General features: G+C 39.8%; 1 protein-coding gene across 10 annotated transcripts in view; it reads left to right on the top strand.

The window, feature by feature from the left end:
• mast2 (microtubule associated serine/threonine kinase 2) overlaps positions 1–24,406 on the top strand; it is a 518,017-nt gene that overhangs the window by 328,311 nt on the left and 165,300 nt on the right. Inside the window, exon 1 of one of the 10 annotated variants that reach the window (XM_085983023.1) lies at positions 6,016–6,632. The exons of the other annotated variants lie outside the window; for them this stretch is intronic. Coding sequence (XP_085839149.1) covers positions 6,559–6,632 — 74 coding nt within the window. The 5' untranslated portion in view covers positions 6,016–6,558. Of the gene's footprint in view, positions 1–6,015; positions 6,633–24,406 lie in introns of those variants that run through there. 10 annotated transcript variants of the gene reach the window in all.

The following is a 24,406-nucleotide window of genomic DNA, read 5'->3' as shown; positions in this document are numbered from 1 at the left end:
CAAAGCAATCACATCCTTCCTATAGTGAGGCGACCAGAACTGCACACAGTACTCCAGCTGTGGCCTCACCAGCGTTTTGTACAGCTCCATCATAACCTCCCTGCTCTTATATTCTATGCCTCTGCTAATGAAGGCAAGTATCCCATAAGCCTTTTTAACCACCTTATCTACCTGTTCCGTTGCCTTCAGGGAATTATGTACATGTACACCAAGGTCCCTCTGACCCTCTGTACTTCCTAGGGTCCTACCACTCATTGTGTATTCCCTTGCCTTATTTGTCCGTCCAAAATGCATCACCTCGCACTTTTCCGGGTTAAATTCCATTTGCCACTTTTCCGCCCATCTGACCAACCCGTTAATATTGTCCTGTAGCCTGAGGCTTTCCTCCTCGCAATTTACCACCCCACCAATTTTCGTGTCATCCGCGAACTTACTGATCATACCCTTTACATTCTCATCCAAATCATTAATGTAGATCACAAACAGCAAGGGACCCAGCACCGATCCCCGAGGTACCCCACTGGACACAGGCTTCCAGTCACAAAAGCAACCTTCGACCATCACCCTCTGCCTCCTGCCACTCAGCCAGTTTAGGATCCAACGCGCCAAGGCCCCCTGGATCCCATGGGCTCTTACCTTCTTGACCAGTCTCCTATGCGGGACCTTGTCAAAAGCTTTACTGAAGTCCATGTAAACCACATCCACAGCATTTCCCTCATCCACACACCTAGTCACCCCCTCGAAAAATTCAATCAGATTGGTCAGACATGATTTACCCTTGACAAAGCCATGCTGACTATCCCTGATTAGTCCTTGCCTCTCCAAGTGGAGACTAATTTTGTCCCTCAGAATTTTTTCCAATAATTTCCCTACCACAGATGTTAGGCTCACTGGCCTGTAATTCCCTGGTTTATCCCTGCTACCCTTCTTGAATAATGGTACTTTGTGCCGTCATAATGGGGACGCCTTTTTTAGGGTTGAATATGGAGATGAGGGGTTGATGGTCAGTCAGCAAGGTAAATTTTTGTCCGTGTAGGTAATGGTTGAATTTCTTCACTCCCCATACCAGGCTGAGTGCTTCCCTGTCTATCTGGGCATAGTTACGCTCAGCTGAGTTCAATGAGCGTGACGCAAAAGCTATCGGCCGTTCCGAGCCATCAGGGAATCTATGGGACAATACCGCTCCTATGCCGTAAGGGGATGCATCGCACGCCAGTCTGATTGGTAGTGATGGGTTGTAATGAGCCAAAATTTTCTCGGATGTGATTAAGTCTTTACATTTATGGAAGGCACGTTTACAGTCTTCGTTCCATTTCCAAATCACTCCTGTCTGTAGAAGGTCATTAAGAGGGTGTAGAATAGTTGATAAGTTCGGTAAAAATTTATGATAGTAATTTATTAATCCCAGGAATGACCTTAATTGTGAAACATTTTCAGGTGCTGGGGCTTTTATAACTGCTTCAATTTTTTCAGGTGACTTATGCAACCCTTCCTTATTAATTATGTGGCCACAATATGATATCTGATTTTGGAAAAATTCGCACTTGGGGCGATTTGCTCGTAGGCCCCGTTCTTTCAGCCTAGTGAGCACCTGCTCCAAATTGGCAAGGTGCTCGTTGTCGTTTTCTCCTGTTATAAGGATGTCGTTTAGGTAGCATTGAGTCCCCGGAATCCCTGGCAGGACTTGCTCCATAGCTCTTTGCCAGATAGCTGGAGCTGATGCTATTCCAAAAACCAGTCGATTGTACTGGTACAGGCCTTTGTGTGTGTTTATTGTGAGATACTTTTTAGAGGTCTCCTCAACCTCCATCTGTAGATATGCCTGTGCCAAGTCAATTTTTGTGAAACGTTTCCCTCCGGATAGTGAGGCGAAAATATCTTCTATCCTCGGAAGAGGATACTGTACCGTGTGAAGGACCGGGTTTACAGTCACCTTAAAGTCCCCACAGATGCGAATTTTTTTCTGTTCCTCAGAGTTATTTTTCAATGTTTTTTTCATGACTGGAACGATGGGTGTTGCCCATTCACTCCAATCTATTTTGGATAATACGCCTGCCTTTTCCAAATTCTTCAGCTCTGCCTCGACTGCCGGACGTATTGCGTATGGCACCGGTCTTGCCTTAAAAAATTTTGGAATTGCTGTATCTTCCACTTTTATTGAGGCGGTGATGCCTTTCAAGGTTCCTAGTTTCTCTTGAAACACTTCTTTGGCGTTGGCCAAGATGTCTTTTAATCGTTCAGGTATGATGTCATCATTGTTTTTTTCCTTACTGGTCACCGTCAGTGCCTGAATGGAGTGCCAGTCTAAACGTATCTTCCTTATCCATTCACGTCCCAACAACGGTGGACCACCATCTTGTAGAATGTATAAATACAACTTTTGTATTTCTTTGCCGTTGTATACCACAGGCACCCTTATTTTTCCTTTGGGGTAGACTTTCTGCCCCGTATATGTTTTTAAGATAATGGATGTGTCTTTTAGAGGTATATGCGAAAATAGCCTCTCGTAATCTCGTCGATTTATTACGGTTAGAGCTGATCCTGTATCTAGCTCCATTTTAACTGGGGACCCTGCTATTGTGAGGGTAACCCAAATGGTTTGGTAATCCTCTTTGGCAAGTACATTATGTAATTTGAGACAGCTTAGTCTCTTGTTTCCGGAGTCACTATCTCTATTCTGGTCTTCGGAGCTATTGTCCGTCATCATTTGTACCTTCCTGTACTTTTCTTTATTGATTTTTTGTTTTCTGTCAGTGGATTTATTTTGTCCAGATTGGCATACCCGTGCAATGTGTCCAATCTTACCACATTGCCTGCATGCTTTGCCCTTGAACCAGCAGTCCCTCTGGTTATGGGTGGATCTGCCACAGCGATAACATCTTCCGAACTCCTGTGTCATTTTATGGGTGCCGAAGTCCTGTGTCTCTTGTAGTATTTCTGCAGCTCCTTTTGCTGCTGCTTCGTATGATACAGCCATACTGAAAGCTTTGTCCAATGTTAAATCTTTTTCAGAAAGCAGTCTTTTTTGTGTTCCTTCACTTAAGAGACCGCAAACAAATTTGTCTCGAAGATAATCCGATAGTCCTGCTCCGAATTGGCAGTACTTTGATAGCTTTCTTAATTCGGTTAGGTAATCAGCGTTACTTTCATTCTTGTGTTGATTTCTCTTGAAGAACTTGAATCGTTCCGCTATCAGCAGCGGTGTTGGGTTTAAATGCTCCTGCAGGGTATCAACAATTTCTTTAAAAGTCTTGTCCTTTGGTTTGGCTGGAGTGATTAAATTTCGTAACAGCCCGTATGTCTTCGCGCCCATTAAGTTCAGAAGTACTGAAGCTTTTTTTTCATCTGTTATTCCATTTGCAGTGCAATAAACCTCTACTCTTTCCACGTATGTGGTACAATCTTCTATTTCGCCATCAAAAGCCTCAATATTACCAGATTTAGGCATTTCAGAAAAGATATGGCGCTTCCCGCGCTTTCCCGCCGCTGCTACTGATAACAACGCTGTTTTACTGTGGTTTCCGTTTATTCACTGTTGGAGACTCGTTCCCGACGGAGGTCTAAACGCTGACCTGCTTGCCGCGCCGGCCGTCTCTCGAGTGCACCCTCCCAGTCCGTTGTTGCTTGCCTCCGATTTCGCTGCCTGTCTCAGCTGTTGAGCCCGCCGCTGGAGCTCCAGCCTGACGCCCAGGAAGGATTAGCGCAGTACCTGTCACCAGCTTGGCCAGCTGGTGAAACCACAGTTTCTCTTACTTCCTTGAGTCTTCTGGACGCTGGAGGAATCGATGTCCTTGAGGTGCTGCCGAATTGCAGGTAAGTCCATTTCCACTTCGTCGCCACTGTAGTGTCCGTGTGTAGATAAAGACACTGAAGACAGGAGTTGGTTCATAGGTATTTACTAAGCAAGTCTGGGGGGTGGTTCTAAATGATATACACAATACACAGGCTTATATAGCCCAAGTGGCAATTACCGGCATTACGCACACCTGGGGCTCTTAAAGGCACATACACCATAATTGCTCTTAAAGGCACATACACCACAGCAGCCATGTTGATTAGTACTTTTTTACTATTCTGAATGTGATTGAAACAGGAAAACTTCAGTATTTGGCCAATATTGAAGTTTCCAGGCTTAAATTCCCATCTATATCCAGCTTGGGAAAGGATGCTGAAGCTCATGACATTCGATGGAGGTGGTGTAGGTTAGTGTAGGTCCACTAGCTGGTGTCAACTGAGTTGTGTGTAGCTCAGTATAGATACCTGAACTGGCGAGTTTCCAAAGAAGAGAAAAAACCACACCTTTTTAAATAACCTAGAGAAGAGAAAAAACCACCTTTTTAAATAACCTAGTTGAGAGTAATTTGTATTTAAAATAATCTCCTACATCAAAATATTTTTACCATTTTAGTGTCATTTTGAGAATTATACTTAAAATTACTTTCTTTTTCTTTAATAACTTTGAACTAACAAATGGAAACTTATAAGAATAAACTTTGATATTTCTGGTGCCCACAAGACACTCCATTCCCTGTGGTGCCCATTGGTCGCAGAAGGCCTTGAGGTTTCCGGCAGATACCACATGAAACTTCCCAAGGCCACCCGGACGTGGACAAGGCTGTGGAAGAGAGGCAGGCAGCCAGAGCGACCCCCGGACTGCGCCCATCCTGAACCTATAGCTAGTCATCTTGACTAGGCCCAGGAGCAGACGCGCAAGAAGGTCCTCCAATTTACCTGCCCCGTCCGCACCAGGTGACCAAAGCGTCAGACGGAAGTGGAGGCAGAAATTGAGGAGCGGCTCCCTTAAATAATCGAACAGGGGCTGCAATCTCTTGCACTCAACATATGTGTGAAACATGGACTCATCCAGGCCACAAAAGTTACAAGCAAGTTACTGTTTCTGTGATTTGTTGTTTTCGGATGCATCACGGTTTTCTGTTTCTGCTGCGTTTTCGCTGTATGCTGTGATCGGGAGCTCAGGTGTAGACCCTGCGCGTACACATTGTATGCTTTCCATTGCCACTCTTGAAGGGAGAGGATTTTTTCAGACTCAAGTAGAAAAGACAATCTTTAGTTCTTTAGCTCCCTTGCTTGTACTTGGAGCAGATTTAATTGTGGGGCCTTACAGCTTTAAATAGTATGTATGACCAGCCAACATTCAGTTGATGTAAAAGCACTTGTTTACCACAGCTGGCAAGCTGTAATGGGATCGACCATTTTCATGTAGTATCTCGATACAGGAGTCTTTGTCTGGCGTGTTAAAATCCATTAGGGACTGTGGTTCTTTGAATGCTGCTGTATTTGCCACCTTTCTGCTGATTCATAAAGGGTTTGTTTTACTTTCGTCACTTGGATTCAATGTGTACATAATTGGCTGTTTTGAGTTTAGTGCAATTGGCTAGAGGCATATTGTACACTTAGTGCTGAAAATACACAGCCCTGAGCTGCCGGACTGTCGCACGAAACAAAACTACAAAAGATACATAGCTATGGTGCAATCTGAGTGCCATGTAATGCTAGGATAATTCTACTGATACCAGAAATTTGACACTATGTGGGGCACAGCAGGTTATTGCCCTCATATACCAAGCATTTTCAGCCCATTATGGTTAAAACATTCCTCTTTTATACTCTGAAGTTAATTCCCCTGCTCCCTGAAAATACAGAGAATAAGGAATTGTTGTATGATTTGATATGTTTATCCGGATATAGTTTCTGGCATTCAGCATTACATGTTAACAGAAAATGATGTTGAGTAGCAGGTAGATATATACAAGGTCTGTGTTTTTAAAACTGCAGTGGAAATTCTGTACCCTAGGGGTAGCTTCCTCGTGATGCTATGCAATCTCCATATGCACGACCTCCTCCACTTCCAATGTTTATATTTTGTTCAGTACAGTGCATCTGTTAAAATGCTCTGAATGTTGTCTTTCTAACTACGGTGTGTTTGAAATTATTTTTTAGTCATATTTCATAAATTTATTACTAAATACATTTCCTCAGGACCATTCACACTGCTATGTAAAATAAACAGTGTCTATTTGAATTATACAGTAATTTTTATACATGCCTTCATTATCCTCAAACCTCAAAACCAGAGGGGAAAATATTTTAGAGCAGCCCCACTTTAATGAATTCATGCTGTCGTACTTTATATTGGCAGAGGTTTATGCAAATTGTAACAAGGGTGTTCAGCATTAGCTGCACATTGTATTCCACAGATCAGAGAGACCCCATGAATATCAACTGATTTTATAAAGAAGGTTAGACTAAAAAAAAAGTTGAATGGTTAATGTAGCAGCAATTGATCCTCTGGTCTTGAATGACTTCCTTGCAGTGCAGTGAGCTTATGAAACTACAGCCAGTCCAGCTTGAATTTCCATCACCTGCACACGCATAGGGAGGCAGGCATAATCAATAGACAGCAGAGCAAACAGCACTGGCACTCCGCCTTTCTGACTAACCTTAATGGAATAACCTAGTGGTCTAGAGGGAATAGCTGAGCTCTTCTTAGTGGTTAGAGAGTACCATATTCTGCAGCCATGACAAGTATAAAGGATCATGTCTGACTCCTTTTGGACTCTGCTCTCCAATTTCTCTATGCCGGACACAAGCATGCTCCGACGTTCCAAAAGGTACAGTCTTTTATACTCCATTCTGTTATAATCCTGTCAAAGCTGGAGTCCCTCGACACAGAAATAATGTAACTGTAATTATCGTGCGCCTGTGTCCCAAAAAATTATTCTTACTGGTGCAACTGTTATTGGAAAGATGTGTGCTTCATAAGACATAGATAAGATTTAAAAAATTATATTGTGATGAATGGTAGTATTTTGCAGATTATCAGTTGTGAAAAAAGCAACTGTTATCTGATGATCTTTTATACCGAGGGTGTATCTTCAACTAAAGGAATTGTGTATGCTGGAAATCTTTAGGCTTATAGCAGTTGAAGGGCAATGCAATGTTTAGCAGCCTGCGTTGTAGAGAATGCTGGGCACTGTGCCATTATACCGAGATCAGTCAAACTGGCGTTGGTGAATATTGAAAGATAATGAAAGGCTGACCTTTTCAAAGCTGAGTAGAAGGATACATGGTACTGTAATTTTTGTGTCTGCACATTTTGAATTGGTCTCACTTGTCAGTGTCTCATGCTGCAGTTCATGTCAAACGATCCCATTTTATAAAACAAAAGGACTTTTGCCACAATTCAATGATTGGACGTTTTCTCCATTTTCTCTTCCCTTTGATTCCATGTAAAAGTACAGATTCTTTTTTTTTTGCACAAGAACAGAATGCATTGTAGAGATAAATATTTTTAAGCTTCAGTTATCTTGTAACATTGTATCCTATTTTGTATTTTTAAATTTTGATTTCTCACTTTCAATTTAACCTGAATAGCTTTGAGTCTAGTCCTCAATCTGATCAGATTGCATGTGCTATTTATGTTTTTGTAATGAAAACCCCCAGACTGTTTTGTCCATATCTTATACACAAGTATTACACACACTGAAGTATGCTATTACTGATCATATTAAATATTTTTTCCTCTTCACTTTAAATAATGGTTAATTTTCAAGTTCCTTTTGGAGATGAGTTGCTAATGCTGGGAAAAGGACACTTTTCCACTTTTAAAAATACAGTCAGCATCAATCAGTCCTAAATCATGTATAACATGGTCAGATTCTGAAGCTGCTTCTACTCGGCCCAAGTCAAAAACTACCATTCCATATCCCAAAGCGCTGTGGCCTTTGAGGGGTCACTAACTCATCCTGAATTTCGAATAGCTTCATGATTAGGGCCAGCTCTTGCAAGTCGTAGACTGCAACTGCCTAAGCTTACTTACTGAGGGATCTTTAAAGCTGGTAGAGAAAGGAGACTTTCATCGCAGCGACTGGGATTGAAATCCTACCTCTTAATTCTACTCAGTCCAGGCAGGAATTTTGCTTTCGCCCCCCTTTTATAAATTCTCTCTGAATATTGCAGTGTCTCGCCTACCTCTGCGTGTCTTGCATGTGCCAATAATAGCCAATCAGTGTGAGTTTTTTTAACTGGACTAGAGCTCCTCTTGATTTAAAACAGGACTGTATTGGTCGTTAGAAGAGCCTGTCTAAGTTAAATAAAACTGTGAAAAATATATTTATTTTTTAAAAATCTGATAAGGCTACAGTGAGTCTATTGGGATTAATGGAAAATAGAACAATCAGCATCAGAGTACAGAGTGTTTCCAAAGGTATGCACCTGCTGCTTGAAATTTGCAAATGGAACCAAATTTTTTCCACTCCTTTATTTTGGACTGATTGTATTAATTTTCAAAGACTGTACACCATAGTGTTCCAAAGCATTGATTTACATTTTAAAATAGCCAAAATGGAAGACTCGTTACATCATGGTGACTTTGGGTGCAGCACTTCGTATAAAGCATGTGCTAACATTAAACTGCAGATTGGAACTTTAAGGAGTTGGGAGGCCTAATTCCAAACCAGGTCCCAAGAGATGCAAGGACAGTGTGCTAATCCAGTGCACCGGTAGTATCAGCCCTTTTTTCTATTGATTTTTAATGCTTGATCACCCATGCACTCACCCCTCCCCTCCCCAAAAATGACACCATGTTTACTCTTTTGTTTGGAGGATGGGATTATCTTGAAGCCCATTGACCTCTGTTACATATTTTGGGTCTCCACTAGATATTCTTTTGGGTGCAGCGTCACTAGACTCTCCCATTGGTGGACCCCCTATGATCAAGTGTTTACCTTTTAAGTAGCCCAATATCTAATCATACTATAGTGTGATCCCTGGCGTTATAACCATGAAACCCCGCTTTATATTTACTGGATGATGTATTGTCCCATGTGTCCCAATGTCTATTTAACCTATTTTCTGGAAAACAGACTGATCACTCACCCCTCTAATGAGATAAGGCCATTTGTTAACCATTTTTTTTTTAACATTTAGTATATGAACAAACAGAATACAATTTTCAGTGAATTTTGTTCTATTTCACAATGCTCCTTATAACATTGAAAATAACACAGTAGGTTAAACTCACTTTAAATATTAGCAAAATCCCTGAAACTAATCTTATTGAGTGAATATCATTCGAGTGTATTAATGAACCCAATCTCAAACTGATGTGGTGTGCACAAAACTTGATCCTTGTCAGATCATTTGTTTAGTCCCAACTACTGGGTCAAGTACACTTTTCCTTGAGCTGGCGTGTGGTGTGGATTTAACCCTTGTAAGCTTAATAGCAACATCTTAATGTAAATCTACCCGAAATCTCTCCTAAGCCAAACAGTCAAAAATCTCAAAATGTGTCAACCTTAACGTGTCTGATTTCAATGATGATCTATGATACTTCTACAGGAAGTTCACATGTGTGAGAAAGGACTAGTCTTGATAGTTTTTTTCCCCCCCAAGCATATATTTCTCTGATTTAGTAGCACAGCTGAGATTTAACTAAACTTCCCTTGTGAAGAGGTGAATTATTATGAATTAACAGTCGCATTTAAACTCATGCCCTGTAGAGATTTCTTCTCTGTTTAAAAAAAAAAAAAAAAAAAAATTAGAATTCATTAAATTTGCTGTTTTGTTGGTCAAACACTGGCCCGGAATTTGCGGTTGTAATGATGGCGAAATTGTCAGCGTTTGCCGTCATTACTGTGTGAAACTGACAGCAACTTCTGGCGTCCGCATATGCGCAATTACACGCAGAAATCCAGAAGTTGTCAGTGATTCCCTGCTCCTCCATAGGGTGCGCTGTTGAAGTCCTCGCAGATAGAAATCTCTCAAATCACTTGAATTGACATGAACTTACACTTTTTACGCATTAATCTCGCTGTAAAAAAACCCCAAAACAGTTAAGCCTTGTTGAATTAGGTGTAATTGGGTTTTTAATGGTGTACTAAATCATAATTACTGCTGAACAATCTGTGTGGCCCTGAAAAACTAACTTTATATTTGTGGAATGTCAGATTTCTCCATTATGATAAAAATTCCCATAGATTTTTAAAATAACAAAAAATTATTATCTAGCTTCCCCTTAAATGCATCTATGTTATTCATCTCAACTATTCCTTGTGGTAGCGAGCTCCACATTCTAATCACTCTCTGGGTAAAGAAGCTTTTCCTGAATTCCCTGTTGGATTTATTAGTGACTATCTTATATTTGTGACCCTGAGTTCTGGTCTCTCCCGCAAGTGGAAAACTCTTCTATATGTCTACCCTATCAAACCCTTTCATAATCTTAAAGACCTCTATCTGGTCACCTTTCAGTCTTCCCTTTTCTGGAGAATAGAGCCCCAGCCTGTTCAATCTTTCCTGATTGGTATAACTTCTTCGTTCTGGTATCATTCTAGTAAATCTTTTTTGCACCTTCTCCAGTGCCTCTATATCCTTTAAAAAAAAAAAAAAAAAAAAAATATGGAGAACAGAACTGTTCCTAGCAACTGATCTCATGGGTAGTTCAAAAGATATGAGCTGAAAGAATAAAAGTAATTCTGGTAACCCATTATTGGCTTTGCATACTGTGGTTCCACAGCATCATGGTAATAAGCAGAGGCAGGATCCTACTATCTTGCAGAAGGGATCTAATTTCACAGTTGAGGGTCAAACATTCTATCAGACATTGCAGAAAGATGGCAATCTCTAGTGGGTGATGGCTTAGTTAGTACATGCAGGGTATCCACTAATGCAGCTTATATTACAAATAAAAAGGTTGATTCATCTTGACATGTGCATGCCCTGCATATTCTGGCATATTTCCAGCATTTGTTCGACATTGGTTTAAAACTTAGTTCCCTTCAGGCTTATTTTGTAGCTATTCCTCTTTCGCCACCCACTCTATTTGGCTTGTCCGATATCTTGTTTTTTATGTAAGCTATTTGGGAATGGTTCCCAATTAGTCCTCATTGGGCCTTAATTTAGTACTACATAGAATTTACAACACAAAGAGGTCATTTGGCACAGTCACCTTGTGACGGCACTTGCCCTCCGAACACTTTTTCCACAGGTTAATGAACCCACCATTTGATTCTTGGAATGTATGAGTTTTTAAAGTTTCTTAAATGGAAAATTGCACGGTTGGCTTAACTGAATTTGAACTCTATTATTGTTGTATCATGCAACTACAGGATGGTAGAAGGTGAACTAGATGAGCCGTGTCTCTCTCCTAGCAATTCCTGTGTCCCTATGTTACATTAGTTTTGGCTTGAACAGTTAGTGAACTGCAGGCCCTATTGTAGATTAGCCATATTTGATTTGACCTTCTGACAGGACTCACCTGGAATTTTAACTTAACATTGCTTCTCTCTTTAATATGTGTCAGACAATTTTTTTTAACTGCCACCCCATGAATGAGAACTGAAATATATTTGTAAGATGCTTGAAGACCTCAAGTTATTAGGTCTCTCACAAACAATAGTTTGGGTGGCCTTGGCAGTTCTTTGTTTCCTATGGTGCAAGGACTCAAGGATGACTTTAGCAAAGGGGAAGTTTTATACTTGTTCCCTGTTTTTAGTATAAAACCAGGTTCTTTAAAACGTGTTAAGAGAAAAAGTGTTTAAAGAGACCCTTGGATCTCCTGAGTATCATTTACATTACCTGGAGTTGATTTAAATGTTTAGAGAGTACTGATGCTACTGCCTGCACTCTCAGCTTTTACTTGTGCCATGCTTTCTGCTGGGTAGGAGAATTAGAGTGGGAGCCAGGCAATATATAAGCTATATAAACTATTGCTACTTTTGAAGTTGTTACCTACACACAGTATAAAAATATAAAGTAGCTGTTGATGGAAATTTTAGTAGCAACTTCACTTCCTTAAAATGGTAATGTAGTTGAGGTGGTATCCCCTGAAGTTTTAACAATTAAAATCAATTTTGCATAATTTCAGTGATGATTTATTCCCAGGAAAGCTCATTACAAGATATGTTCCAAGGGAAATGGCCTTTTTGGCTACTTGATCCTATCCTTCCAGAATGCCAATCCTACCATTTTCCCATTGCAGCATCTAGCTGTTTCTTAAATGGGCCCAGTGGTCTCGTTCTTGCTGGCGATCATCTATGTAAAGAAATACTTCCTGATATTTGATCAAAAAACCTTTCACAGCCCTATACCTATGCCCTGCTGTTGCCTTGGTATATCTTAAAGTTTTGTTCCAAGTTTGCTTTCTCTATTTTGTTGAAGTGTCTTGTATACCTCTATAGGGCCCACTGAGAGATCTTACTTTTCGAGCACCCATAACGTATCAAGTTGCTCCTCAAAAAACATTATTCTAAAACCAAGGATCATTGTCATTGCTTTCCCCTGCACTGCCTTCTGTTATGCTGACCAGAATTGATCTGCATTTGTGAAGGGGTCTTTCGTGCATTATTTTATTAAAGGTTTTGAGAAGCCGTGTTCTGCTATGACATATGCCTTTGGAAAGTAACCCACCAGAAACATCTATGGGGTTGGTCAGTCAGGCAAGACCTACCCTTTTTGAAGGTGTTTTGGTTGTCATTAAGCAATCTTCCATTTTGTTTCTGATCACTGACTTACATCAGTTTTCTAATCATTGAGGTCAGGCTAATGTGTCTGTAGTTGCCAAGTATGGCTGTGGTGTTTTTCTTGAATAATGGAACTACATTTGCTTCTTTCTCGTCTCTTACTCTACACAGTGTTAACTGACTCCTGCAGCTTCAGAGATGTTGGCCTTCCCTGGTTTAAAAAAAAAAGCTCCACAAAATAGCCACCTTGCATGCTTACTATCTCCTTTTCATCCCCATGTGGTTACCTTGGGGTTTGAGCTTCCTTCCTGACAGTTCTCTTGATGCAAGAGTTTTGGAAAAAACACTTGCTGTTCTGTTTTGCTTCTGCTAAGTCCCTTTCCAGTTCTCTCTCGGCACACTTAGCATAGAATTCTACTGCCATTTTTGTATTTCTGGAATGTGGTTTCCACTTTGAAGCAATACAAAAGTGACAGTCTAGCTTCCGAATCTGATTCTGGAGTGATGCGACCCCCTTGGACTTTACATTGCAAGCCCAGGCACTTGCTGTTTTCACTGTTTCTTTGAATTTCCAAGGTTGCTGTGATTTGGAAGCAATCTTATCATAATATCATAGAATTTTGCAGCATAGAAGGTCATTTGGCCCAATGCAGGCTCTCTGAAAGAGTGTTCCACTTAATTCAATTCCCCTGCCCTTTCGCCATAATGCTTTAAAGTTTTCTTTTTGAAATACATATACATATCCACGTCTCTTTTAAAAGCTATTAACGGATTCTGATTCCATCACCATCTCTGCATCCAAGTCCTTACAATCCACTGTATCCAAAAATTCTTAACTTTCCTTCCATTACTTGGGTGATTATCTTAAATTTATGGCTGGCAATTTTCTCGGAGCAGCTGTAGCTCCGCTGCTGTTATTTTGCTGGAAGTGCGGTGGTAACCCTGTTTACACGTGTAAATGGGGTTTCTGCATCACTACCAGCAAAGTTGTAACAGCGGAGCAGTGCTATGGGAATTCCTGACCTATGCCTTTCAGTTACTGATTCACTGAGAGTGGAAAGTGTTTTTGCCTTTTTACCTGATCAAAACAACAACTCTCTATCCCATCTTCTTTAAACCTTTTCTTTTCTAGTGAAAAGAGCACCAATTTCTCTAGTCTCTCCTTATAACTACAGCTTGAGATTATTTTAGTAAATCTATTGCTATAGCTTCTTGCTGGTCTTGCCATCCTTCCCAAAGTAGGCCAACCTAACTGACCATAATATTCTAAATGTGGCCTAACCAATAATTTGTATAGGCTTAGTATTACTTTTCTTTTGTATTCTATGCCCCTATTATAAAATCTAAGATCCTACATGCTTTTGTGGAGCATTATCAACTTCTCCTCCCACTTGTTTGCCAAAAGTTCCTGATCACAATGTTCCTTTAAATCAAATGTAATAAGAGCTTGTTCAGGCTGTGTGGGTTACATACATGCACCAGGGTTCATTTGTAATCACTTGTTTTACTAGTTTTTTCAGACTTTGGTGCAATTTCCTTTCCAGGGTCTAGTCATGGGATAATGCCATATGTGTCTTTATTCCAGCTGTGGATGTGGGTTGTAGTAAGGACAGAGGAACTATAGTTTGTAGTCTGACGCAGGGTCATCGACCTGAAACGTTAACACTCTCTCTCCACAAATGCTGCTTGACCTCCTGAGTATTTCCAGCATTATTTTGTTTTTATCGACATTCTGTCTTGAAGGGGTAATGAGGAATTCTTTGTGTTGAATTTGCATGTATGGAGTTTGCTACCTCTTCAGTTCCTCTGCTTCAAAATCTGGTGGTCTTGGGGAGCAGATTTGGTCTTATTTATCAACCAATTTAAGCCGAACCTCCTTACTCCCAAAAGGCATGATTGGGAACTTGCCATGTAGAGAACAGTTGACATGCAGCCATGTTCTACCACTCCGTGGCTCAGTAGATCGACGATTTAAAGAGAACTTAATAGTCTTTAAAAAAAGTAAACAATCTGCTACCCAAGTTCAAAGTTGTCTGTCAGGCGACTCACAACAGATGATAAATATGCTGAATTTCCACTGAAGCATGAACACTGTAACCTGAATAACTACTTTAATGTTAAGATAAAGAAAAGAAAATATACATAAAGCATGAAAGTCATTCGTTTGGTCTGACTTTGGTATGGATTTTTATGCAGTCCACAGAAATTACAGCATTTAAATTGCTTCCTTCAGTTGATTAAATAATGCTAACCTTGTGCTAAATAGTAGACTGAACCCAAAGCAGTTGATGGTGGTTTACAGATTTCTGAGCTTTCGGGTACTCAGTACAGTTGATGCCACACAAGTGACTGACAAATTAATTTTCCTGTGGAGCCTTTGAGGTAGCATTTCAGTACCAAACGAGATTAGAATATAGGTCCAGAGGACATGCAGGGCAAGCAGAAGGTTGTTGCAAGGTTTCGCTTTTCCATTGATGCTGGGCTATTCGCTACAGTGCCTTCCATTAGTCACAGACGTGATTGCTATTTCATTTGTTGAAAGAATTTATGGTGAACCAAGAAATATTTTGCTTAAAGATTCCAACAACTTGCTTAACTCCTTTTATATTTATTGGAAATATTTATTTGTTATAGCTAAGTATTTTTAATCTCAGAGGTTTTCTATCTTTAGTGTTTTTTTAAATAGGCCATTAAGGTGGCACTGGGGGGCGACCCAATGGTCCCAACAAAATATGCATTCTACAAGCTTCCTCCCTGAGAGGAAGGTATCACTAATACAATGGCCCAAACAAAATAAAAATATGTTGAATCACAATATTATTTTACCTACCTGGCAGAAAACCCATGCCCAGCAGTGCCCACTGGCCATGGAAGACTTCAAGTGTACCGGTGGACACTGTGTGATCCCTCCCCAAGGTCACCCGGCCACACGCAGTACATAGTATTTACAGCACAGAAATAGGCCCAACAGGTCCATGCTGGTGTTTATGCTCCACACGAGCCATCGCCATATCCTTCTATTCCTTTCTCCCTTGTGTGTTTATCCAGCTTCCCCTTAAAGGCATCTATGCTATTCACCTCAACCACTCCCTGCGGTAGCGAGTTTCACCTTCTAACCACTCTTTGGGGTAAAGAAGTTTCTCCTGAATTCTTTTAGATTTATTAGTGACACAAGGCCACGGAAGAGAAACGAGCTGTTGCAGTGACCCTCCTGGTGGATCCTGCGTATCCTGCACCTGTCTTAGTCAGGCCACGCTGCGGATTCAATTTAAGTGGATTTGTTTTTATTGCCCAAGTTTATGGTACACATTTTACCATAATAATTATATAGCTAATAGTCATGTCCTACATAGCTGCAGCTGTAATTTTGTTTATTATTTTTAAAAACATGTAACAAAATAATTGTAAGGTATACATGATAAATCATAAATTATTATAAGCACGATCATGATCCTAATCCAGTATTCTGTGAGTGCTGCACTAATATCCTTTGAGATCATATCTCACTTGGCACTAACCCGCGATACCAAAAGAAGCAGCTGGCACCAAAAACAACTTATGACCACTTGAGTTTTGTTTTCTTGGAAGTTCTCCCCTCCTGTACTTCCCTATTCCACCCCTGCTCCCCTCACATGCGCTCTCACGCTGTCTCCTCTTGCACCTCCGTGAATATGTATACATAATATAAATATATTAAAAATAAGGCCACAGCTTAATCTTAACAGCAGAATAATACAGACTGCGTAACATGGTGTAACTTTGCCCTTATGCATTACCCAACATAGTATAAGCAATGCCATGGGAGATCCAAATTTCTTTGGTAAATGTCTAGTGTTTGACTATAGCAAAGTGATAACATTCATAAGAAGTGAACTTGTAAATATTACTATATATACATGTTCTTTTATCAAGAAATAGGTTGTAGTTTGATCCATTTGTTCGTTCATCATATGAAGCTTATTTACTATTTGCATAGAGTCATAGAAATCTCAAGGCCGGAAGAGACTGTGGGTTAGAATATATGTGGCCATTTATGCAGTTTATCTGGGTTAGAGTGGCAGATTGAGAGACCTCCTCGCTGAAGTTCTACCCCCCTTAATCCATCTCGACTGTCTTCCTGCTGTTCCAGCAGTTGTACCTGGTGATGTGGTTCTATTCAAGATTCAACCATTCCAATAACCAACCACCCTCTCGGTAAAGTAATTTCTTTTGTATCTTGTTTGAATCATAGAACCATAGGCGTTTACAGCACAGAAGGAGGTTATTTGGCCAGTTGTGTCTGCCATGTCTTTGTGGTGCATTCTAAAACTAATTTCAGCACTTTGTTTGCTCTCCAAAACCCTAAATCTTCCTCTGCTTCAAATGTTTATCTAATCTTCCCTTAAAAGATTTAAAGGTCTCTCTCTCAACCACTCAAACCATTCTGTGCTCTCGCAGCTCTTTGCATAAAGAAATTTCTCCTAACTTCTCTCCTCTCTCCAATTTTAAATTGATGATATCTTGTCACCAACTCGCCAGGAAATGGCCGCCTTCCATTCACCCTATCAAAATATTTCATAATTTACAAAACCATCTATTAAGTCTTCTCTTCGCCTTCTCTGATGCAGTGGAAATTATTGCCTTATCCCTGATATCCTGAATCATCTACTTGTCAGCTTAAACTTTTTTTTAATCTTTTGCCATCCAAATAGTCTTGACTGATCATCTACAGATGTCTAAGAGTCTTATGTTCTAATACCAGACAAAATTCCAGAATTAATTATTAAGGAAAAGGTACTGGAGCATGTTAGAGAACTATAAAGTAATTGGAAAGAGTCTGTGTTTTCCTGAAGTTTCTTCCCTTCCTCCACCATATTAACTAGCCTTGCTATTGCAGTGCCATCTGCAAATTTTGAGATGAAGCTGCTGATATCTCCTTCCACATCATTTATGAAAATTGTTGAAGAATATTGGTCTCAATACCAAGCCCTGTGGGACTGTACCTGTCACACCTAGAATACTAGAATAAACCTAGATGTCTGTCCTGAATACTTTTCATTCATATAGTCTGTCTTTTATGACTTATCTCAGCACACTGCTGCCAATGCAATGCTAGTTCATTTTGCTAACTAATTTTCTGAGGTACCGTACAAATTTCTTACTACAATCACTTTATTAAAACAATATTCTGACATGAATTCCCTTTTGTAAATCCATGCTGACTCTTTCCAATTACTTTATAGTTCTCTAACATGCTCCAGTACCTTTTCCTTAATAATTAATTCTGGAATTTTGTCTGGTATTAGAACATAAGAAATAGGAGCAGGAGTAGGTCAATCGGCCCCTCGAGCCTGCTCCGCCATTCAATAAGATCATGGCTGATCTGATCCTAACCGCCAATCTACTATCACAGAACCATCTCCTGAATCTAACAGAATTAGACACACGAAATAGGAGCAGGATCAGGCTACACGGCCCCTGGGCCCGCTCCGCTACCCACAGGGCCATGTCCGATCCGAACCTAGACTCATGTCCAAATTCCTGCCCGCTCCCCGTAACCCTTAATTCCCTTTACTTCTAGGAAACTGTCTATTTCTGTTTTAAATTTATGTAATGATGTAGCTTCTACAGCTTTTTGGGGCAGCATATTCCATGGACCTACCACCCACTGAGTGAAGTAGTTCCTCCTCATCTCAGTTTTGAAAGAGCAGCCCCTTATTCTAAGACTATGCCCCCTAGTTCTAGTTTCACCCATCATTGGGAACATCCTCCCCGCATCCACCCGATCCAACCCCTTCACAATCTTTTATATTTCAATAAGATCGCCTCTCATTCTTCTGAACTCCAATGAATAGAGTCCCAATCTACTCAACCTCTCCTCATATGTCCATTCCCTCATCCCCGGGATTAACCGAGTGAACCTTCTTTGTACTGACTCGAGAGCAAGTATGTCCTTTCTTAAGTATGGACACCAAAACTGTACGCAGTATTCCAGGTGCGGTCTCACCAATACCTTGTACAACTGAAGCAATACCTCCCTATTTTTATATTCTATCCCCCTAGCAATGAAAGCCAACATTCCATTGGCCTTCTTAATCACTTGCTGCACCTGCATACTAACCTTTTGAGTTTCGTGCACCAGGACCCCCAGATCCCTTTGTACTTCAGTACTTTCCAGTTTCTTGCCATTAAGATAATAACTTGCTCTACGATTTTTCCTGCCAAAGTGCATAACCTCACACTTTCCAGTATTGTATTCCATCTGCCAAATCTCTGCCCACTTACTTAGCCTGTCTATGTCCCCTTGCAGGTTTTTTATGTCCTCCTCACTCACTACTTTCCCTCCCATCTTAGTATCATCTGCAAACTTTGATATGTTACACTCGGTCCCCTCCTCCAAATCGTTAATATAGATTGTAAAGAGTTGGGGACCCAGCACTGACCCCTGCGGAACACCACTAGTTACTGATTGCCAGTCTGAGAATGAACCATTTATCCCAACTCTGCCTTCTGTTAGATAACCAATCCTCTATCCATGCCAGAATATTACCCCCAATCCCGTGATTTTTTATCTTAAGCAATAATCTTTTGTGTGGCACCTTGTCAAATGCCTTTTGGAAGTCTAAGTACACTACGTCCACTGGTTCCCCTTTATCCACCCCATATGTTACTTCCTCAAAGAACTCCAACAAATTTGTCAAACATGACTTCCCCTTCATAAAACCATGCTGACTTTGTCCTATTAAATTATGATTATCCAAATGTCCTGTTACTGTCTCCTTAATAATGGACTCCAATATTTTACCTACCACAGATGTTAGGCTAACCGGTCTATAGTTTCCAGCCTTCTGTCTACTGCCCTTTTTAAATAAGGGTGTTACATTAGCAGTCTGCCGGGACCTTTGCTGAGTCCAGGGAGTTTTGGAAAATTATTACTAATGCATCCACAATCCCTACCGCCACTTCCCTCAAGACCCTAGGATGTAAGCCATCAGGTCCAGGTGATTTATCTGCCTTGAGTCCCATTATTTTACCGAGTACCACTTCCTTAGTGATTTTGATCGTGTTTAGCTCCTCCCCCCCTTTAGCCCCCTGTTTGTCCAGTGTTGGGATATTCTTAGTGTCCTCTACTGTAAAGACTGATACAAAATATTCATTCAGTGTTTTTGCCATCTCCATATTTCCCACCATTAATTTCCCGGTCTCATCCTCTAAGGGACCAACATTTACTTTAGCCACCCTTTTTCTTTTTATATAACTATAAAAACTCTTACTATCTGTTTTTATATTTTTTGCTAATTTACTTTCATAATCTATCTTCCCTTTCTTAATCAATCTTTTTGTTATTTTTTGCTGTCTATTAAAGTTTTCCCAATCCTCTATCCTCCTACTAGATTTGGCTACCTTATATGCCCTTGTTTTTAGTCGAATACTATCCTTAATTTCTTTACTTAGCCACGGATGGCTGTCTTTTCCTTTACACCCTTTTCTTCTCAGTGGAATATTTTTTTTTTGGAAGTTGTAAAATAACTCCTTAAATGTACACCACTGATCATGTATCGTCTTACCCTTTAATCTATTTTCCCAATCCACTCTACTCAATTCCGCTCTCATACCTTCATAGTCTCCTTTATTCAAGCTTAGCACGCTTGTTTGAGATCCAACCTTCTCACCCTCTAATTGAATATGGAATTCAACCATGTTATGGTCACTCATTCCAAGGGGATCCTTTACTAGGACATTTTTAATTAATCCTGTCTCGTTACACAGGACCAGATCTAAGGTTGCTTGCCCCCTGGTCGGTTCAGTTACATACTGCTCAAGAAACCCATCCCTAATACACTCAATGAACTCATCCTCAAGGCAGCCCTGCCCAATTTGATTTGTCCAATTAATATGATTGTTAAAATCCCCCATAATTATAGATGTTCCCTTATTACAAGCCTCAACTATTTCCTGATTGATACTCCGTCCAACAGAGTTGTAACTGTTCGGAGGCCTATAGACTACGCCCACTCGTGTTTTTCCCCCCTTATTATTCCTCATCTCCACCAGACTAACCGATCTATAGTTATCTAGATCTCCACTCGTTCCCTTTTTAAATAAGGTACCAACCCTCCAGTACTACACCTATTATTGAAGGCAATTCATCCAATCCGGATACTCATGGGCCATCTCCATCATTGCTTCCTTTGCTCATCAAACTCGTAATTAAGCCCCCATAGAATCATAGAACAGTACAGCACATCGAGTCTGCGTGGGCTCTTTCAAAGACCAATCCAGTTAGTCCCATCCCCCCTGCTCTTCATCCCTGCAAATTGTTAATCAGGCAGGGAATTTATTTTATTAATTGGCAAGTAATTTTATAAAATCTTTAAAATGACTGGAATCTTGGCATTATGTGAGGCAATAGATTTGAACACTCTGGGACCTTGGTTTGAATCAACACAGACTGACCTCAACCCTTTTGAAAGCTATATAAATGGAACATTCCACACTGGATGTCAGAAGTTGAAATTTGCCTTCATTCCTCATTCATCACGACTATTTGTATAAAATAAATAAAAAGTCTTAAAACATTTCAAGACACCAGTTCTCTTAAAAATATCACCAAAATTGCCTAATCAGTTCCCATGAAAAATGATGGAATATCCTGACCTCTAGAACTAAAAAGACTGATATTTTTGAGAGCACTGATACTTCTGGGCACAGCGAACCAAAGATTATTTTTCAGCACTGACTAATGTGCTCTCCTTTTAGTTTACTGTATGTACAAAAAATGAGTACATAAACATAAATGCGCAGTATAAATTATAATTTCTCAGTAATTGGCTGGAGATCCTCAGCCTGCAACCACCTGGTTCTATTGTCTTGTTCCTGCTTGTGCCAAGACTCCCAACTGTGCAGCATTCTGGTTGTCAAGAGAGGTAGGGAAATTTATTTATAATTTGTCAAAAAGTGTACTTACAGATATAAAGTGCTTTTTTAATCATCAATGTCGGAGATTTAAACTTTTGTTTCCTACCCGTGATCAGTTTTAACTGCTTTTCCACAATGTGACCTGGCCTATTCCCATTGAAATGAACATCTTTGGCAGCAAAATTATTAATTTTTCTTTTTGTCTCAAATGTTTATCTTGAAGAAACTGTTGGTCTAAGCCATTTTCCTCATGTGGTTTGATTTTATCTGCTCCTGTTTCTACACGTGTTGCACTATCAGTCAACACAACAAATTGCAGACAAACGCATCTGTGCAAAACTAAAACTGTACGTACATATAAACTGTATATATGTATTTCATCATCCAAAATGAAGAGATATTCTCAGAGATTATGTGTCTCACCATCAACATAATATCAAAGCTATTGATGCTGAATGTGTGTTTTTTGTACCAGAAAATACTTTTTAAAAATTGGTAACCTCTTCTTTATAAAATAACATGAAATTTTTGGCTGTAATGTGGCTTCTGCAGACAGCTTGAGCTTTGCTCTTGGTTTAAAGATGCCATCCCTTGTTTGGATTACTGCCTGTTATTTACTATATATGTATAATAATAGTAAATAATAGGTACTCAGAATTAAAGCTTAACTTTTGTAGTTTAGGATTTCTTCTATACATGTTCAGATTCCTGCTTGACATATTTTATTACTCAAGTCATTATTGCTATTCGTTAGGTAATTATTTGAAGTATTGATTCTGTTAATCCCATCACCGACACAGTATGTTCACAACAAACACCTCACTGCAGCACTGCAGTAAGTTTGACTGATGCTTTATTAATTATGTTTTCACATACCCTCCCTCCCTTCTTCTTTAACGGAATTTCTGAAAGCCTGAATTAAATAGTTTAGTGCTCCTTCTGTTCATGGCTTGATTTTTTTAAACTAGCAATAGGCTTACACCAATTCAGGATTAAAATCAGTTGGTGACATTACATACCCCTTCAGTTGAAAGAAGCAGTCTGCATATATATATGCATGTGAGTTATGTGTATATAAAAATAAAATATATTCATATATTGTCTACACATTATTAATTTTGATAAAGCACACCAGTAACCCTGCTAGGGTCTCTATTTTTGATGTGGGATGTTGACAGAACAGTGATTGCATGCTTAAGCTGTTCTTGCAGTCTCCCATTTTCTCATTGTTGAGTCTGTGATTGCATTTCATCTAGACACAAGACTGGCTGTATTGAGGCTGCACTCTGTAATTTGTAAATTGATGGGATGCAGGTTTGAGATTGCAATTTCCAACAATGTGATTTCCAAGCTTGGCCATGCAGTCATGGTAAAGGGCTGAGTGTAGGCTATTTGCTTCTTCACAGGAAGGGAGGGGAAATTGAAAGACTAATTGGTACATGCTGCTCTCACCTTGTAAGTAGCTGATTGTAGAGCAGTATTGGCAGAGGCCTGCGGATCAGTAACTAGTTTGTCCTCTCTGTGGGCGGAAGTGCTAGACACAGGAAGGTAATTTTAATATTAAATTTGAAAAAACAAAAGCTAATGTAATTTTATTTCTATATTGTTTAGCATTATATAGTCACTCATTTAAAATCAATGATGGGGAAATGTTTCTGTTTTGTTTGAGTTTTTAACATCAAATACAATGAATGTGGATTAAAAACACAGGCAAAACAAAGCATTTCTATGTCAATATGGCAGAGTCAGCTGAAACAAGGCAACCGTGGCATTGTCCCAACAAGGCAGCATAAAGCCTGTCTGTATTCAGAAGAATAGCCTGCCCTGCACTAGGTGACATTTTACTTCTTCACTCATTCAACTTTGAACTTTCGATGGCTGATCAAGAACAGGCACAGGTGCTGTTCACAAAAGTCCATTAGGACTAAAAACCCAAAGCAATCAGTTGTAGGTGACCACTTTCTTCCTCCTTTCCTGGATTTAATTTTAATAGTTCTTCAGATTTCAGTAACGCCTTGGAGCTTTTAGCCCATGACTTAACCCCCTCTACCAGCTCTTAATACTGTCAATATTTAGCATAAACTAATAGAAAGTGGTTAGCTTACTGACCGTTAATGCAGTTCTTGGCCTAGGTACATTGTTAGTGAACTGTTTGGATTAAAAGGGCATTATCATCCCATTGGGGAGGGTGGAGAGGTGAATAATTATGGCTGTAAAGCAGTGAGGTAAACCATATGGATGCAGACAGGGAATCTGAGATGATCGTTTCAATTGCCTGTTATGCAATTTGCTGCAGTAAATCCTTTACAAATATTTGTAGTAAATAGGATGGCAAAGGTCATAGAGTTAATAGCTCTCAGAATTTTAGTACTTTATAATTATATTCAGATGAACTTTATATATTCAAAGAGTAGCAGAAAAATTACTTTTATTGCAAGCTGACCTTGGTCTCCTCTCATGAAATGCAAATACTCTGCAGTTTTGAAAAAGAAAATTAATCTAATGCTGTGCGATCTTGATTAACAAAAGCAAGCCAGGTGCTGGTGCTTCAAACGCCAGCCAAATGAGTTAGTGTATTGTTAGCCCCTCACTGCAGCCTGACACAGACCTTCAGGCACATGTGTATTCCACACGTTTGATCTCTGCAGTAATTTAGATTTAACACATTTATCACTGCATTAGTAAAAAGTCCAAAAGAAAAGAAATTTACTTCAAGTCAGACATAAAATTTAGGGAATTGATTTACCTTTTTCAGATAACGGGCAACGCATTGAGCTTTAAAAAATAAGATGACATGCAGCAATATCAGTGTTAGCATGAAACTAATCAGAAAACCTGCAAGCCAGAATGCACTACTTGGTTTGACGCACTTATGCGCTAGTACAAGGCTAGGTAGATACTCCTGCATTTTATGGCCCATTCTTTAAAGGTCATTTTCAAGGTAAAGGTATCTGCTCTTGAAAACATTCCAAGGGACCAAATTAAAGTAGTGTTATGTGACTAAATTTGGATTCTTAAAGATGCTGTCC

This window comes from Somniosus microcephalus, chromosome 3 (genome assembly GCF_052327205.1).
Source record: "Somniosus microcephalus isolate GS21.2 chromosome 3, FLI_Smic_1.0, whole genome shotgun sequence".
Classification (NCBI taxonomy): Eukaryota; Metazoa; Chordata; class Chondrichthyes; order Squaliformes; family Somniosidae; genus Somniosus; species Somniosus microcephalus.
The sequence above is the reverse complement of the archived record's forward strand: the minus strand, read 5'-3'. Positions and strand labels throughout refer to the sequence as shown.